Below are 3227 nucleotides of genomic sequence, written 5' to 3'. Positions count from 1 at the left end.
ATTCGCCAGGTGCATTTTTTCTTTTTTTCTTCCATTTTTTTTCCTCTCTTTCTTTTTTTGGTAGTCATTACCAAATTTTTTTCTCCCTTTTTTACCCTTTTTTTCTCCAATGACGGTGGAATGGATGCTCAATCTACAACAAGCTGTAAAGTGGAGACCAGTTGCACTAGCATTCTGGGGGGTAATGGAGGGCGATATGGGATACATGCTGGGAACAGGGGTGGAGGGAGGACAGCACTGGTGGTGGAAATGCCCCTCATTCATTGTCACTATGTACCATAAATGATGCAGTGAAAGATTTGTAATGCACTTTGGTCACAATAAAAATAAAAAAGTAAATATATGAAATATTAGTATAAATAAAGAAAATTGTTTACTTAAGATTCAGGAACTTGGATATCTTAGAGAGGAGGTGATAGGAAAAGATAAGTGAACTGAAGCAATACTTTAGTTTGTTTGTTGATTAGTAAGTGAATGGGTGTTTATAATAATAATATTAAAACCTTTTAAAAATCACAACTTTATGCGGTGATATTTATCTCTTGCTCCCCATAATAAATTCATAACTTCTTTCAAGAATGTATGGAAGTATATATAATATCAGTCTTAGTGGTTCAGAGGTTTTAATAGTCCACTCTTGGTGGATCAGGATGGTAATTATGTTTTATCTAAATTTGTATCTCATTGGGTAAAAAGATATTTGTGTTATATAGTTTCTCATAAATTAGGGATATGTTATAATCAAAATAGCATGTTAAAATGATAGAAATTTGATTACTTACTATGCTTAAGGTGTGAAGATAGCACTGGGCAGGAGACTCAGTTTGAGTATGATGCATAGGAGGATTCTGACAATGGAAATTCCTTAGAAGTCAGAGTAACCTTTTTTAATTTTATTATAAAATATCTGTTTAAAGATGGAATAATATCTTAAAATTTTGTTCTGCATCAATATATACTGGGAGGGACAGAGTATTGGTAATGAAGCTATGAAATTAATATTGGCCAGAGACACCAATACTTAAATATAAATGCACTAAGACCTATGGATAACTATAAAAAATACCTAATGATTAAGTAGCATGAACTGAGGGACAGAGATTCCCAGTGTTTGGTTGGTGCAATTATATGAGTAGTAGTGATAATGTCTCTAATCTACAAAATTATATGCAAAGGAAAAACGACTAATTTTGTGACTACCTAAAGGATGTTCATCATAAAGGCCAACTATTACAAGGATTAGATGCTTTGTTTACATGCTACATGTTAAATGATATGTTTTTTACAGGTTCAGAGAGAAGAAATAATGTGTATTTCAATGGGATTAGGTGTGAATACAAGATGAGAATTTAGAGACAGTGAATGCAGGTAACATTTCATGGTTTTTTTTTTGTTGTTATTAGGAAGTAAAGGAGTAGTTGGGTTTACATCTATGAGAGTGACTTTATCAGAGTATAAAGCTTACGTGAAAGGAAAAGTTCAGATGGGTGAAATGAAAGACATGGGAGAGGTGCTATAATAAATTAAGGGAATAAAGTAATAGAAAAGGTGGAAGAAACAAATAGGAGTTGATTTTATGTCTTTAAGGAGCTGAGATAACATAAAACTTTTATAATTGCATTATTGTAACATCTTATCTGTGTTTTGGTATTTTTCTAGTTGGGGACTCTTCCAGGCATCTCCTTCTCATTCATCATGGGCTGTCTCCCTAATGCTTCACATTCTCCAGTCTTCTTGCTTATTGGATTCTCAAAATCTAGGGTTCCTGCCAGTCTTCTATTTTTCCTGTTCCTGACTATTTACCTGGTAAGCTTACTAGGGAATGTGACTCTGGTGCTGCTGATCTCCAGGGACTCCAGGCTCCAGTCACCTATGTACTACCTGCTCCGTGGGCTCTCTGTGATAGATATGGGCCTGTCTACAGTCATCCTACCTCAATTGCTGGCTCATCTGGCCTCTAATTATCCAGCTATTTCTGCAGCCCGTTGCTTGTCCCAATTCTTTTTCTTTTATGCATTTGGAGTGACAGATACACTGGTGATTTCTGTGATGGCTCTGGATCGCTACGTGGCCATCTGTGACCCTCTGCACTACCATTCAGTGATGAATCGTCAACTGTGTGCTCGCTTACTGGCCTTATGCTGGGTGGTGTCTATAGCGCATACCATGCTGCATGTTGGTCTCATCTTCCCCCTGTCCTGGGCTGGGGATGCTCAGGGCAATGTTATCCTTCCCCACTTCTTTTGTGACCACCGGCCACTTCTTCGAGCTTCTTGTTCCGACATACATTCCAATGAGATGGCTATATTCCTGGAGGGTGGCTTCCTCATGCTAGGTCCCTGTACCTTGATTTTACTCTCCTATGCACGCATTGGGGCCACCATCCTACGTTTGCCTTCAGCTTCTGGTCGTCTCCGTGCAGTTTCTACTTGTGGATCCCACCTCACTATGGTTGGATTCCTCTATGGCACCATCATTTGGGTCTACTTCCAGCCACATTCCCAGAACTCACAGGAACAGGACATGGTAGCTTCAGTGATGTATACTGCCATTACACCCTTGGCCAACCCATTTGTGTACAGCCTCCGTAACAAGGATGTTAAAGGTGCACTCCATAGGTTGTTTGGAAAAGGGAAGGTGGACTCCTGATTAAACTTCTAAAAATATGTTGGGTAAGTTAAAAAAAAGTAAGTTGGGTAAGGTTAAAAAATGAATGGGAAGAAAATGAGCATGAAGGGGCATTATGTGTGTGTACGTGTGTGAGAGGGAAAATGAGGAGTGAAATAAAGATGGGGTAGAAGGAGAGAAAAGGAGTGCATAGGAGACAAAGTATAAGAGAGAGTGAACCATTTAAAGAAATCCAGATTTGACTTTTGTGACTATGGTTCTCTGATGCAAGTGTACTCATTCCTTATTATTTATTTATTTATTTATTTATTTATTTATTTATTTATGGCACATGTAGTCAGGATGTCCTCAAGTATACTTCTGATGCTCCTTTCATAGATAGATAGATAGAAGCATGGAGAGATAGATAGATAAAAAGATAGATGGATGGCTGGATGAATGGATAAGTGAATGGATGGATAGATAGATAGATAATTAGCTCCAAATTTGAGGACTGACCTACAAAGGCAGGAGATGAGTCAGTAATACAAAAGCAAGAGAGTTTATTACCAGCATTCTGCACCTCTTGCAGGTGGCAACCCCCGCCCCTGATGGGATTT

General features: G+C 38.1%; 1 protein-coding gene across 1 annotated transcript; it reads left to right on the top strand.

Annotated features, from left to right (window-relative positions):
- Positions 1-1695: 1695 nt before the first annotated feature.
- Positions 1696-2649, top strand: LOC126009652 (olfactory receptor 1B1). Its single transcript, XM_049774205.1, has one exon. The coding sequence runs from the start codon at positions 1696-1698 to the stop codon at positions 2647-2649; it is 954 nt and encodes a 317-aa protein (XP_049630162.1).
- Positions 2650-3227: the final 578 nt, after the last annotated feature.

Source organism: Suncus etruscus, chromosome 5, assembly GCF_024139225.1.
Source record: "Suncus etruscus isolate mSunEtr1 chromosome 5, mSunEtr1.pri.cur, whole genome shotgun sequence".
Lineage (NCBI taxonomy): Eukaryota > Metazoa > Chordata > Mammalia > Eulipotyphla > Soricidae > Suncus > Suncus etruscus.
The sequence above is the reverse complement of the archived record's forward strand: the minus strand, read 5'-3'. Positions and strand labels throughout refer to the sequence as shown.

What these genes read in the sequence shown, in the direction of transcription:
- LOC126009652 (XM_049774205.1), top strand. Translation starts at nt 1,696, where the DNA reads ATGGGCTGTCTCCCTAATGCTTCACATTCTCCAGTCTTCTTGCTTATT.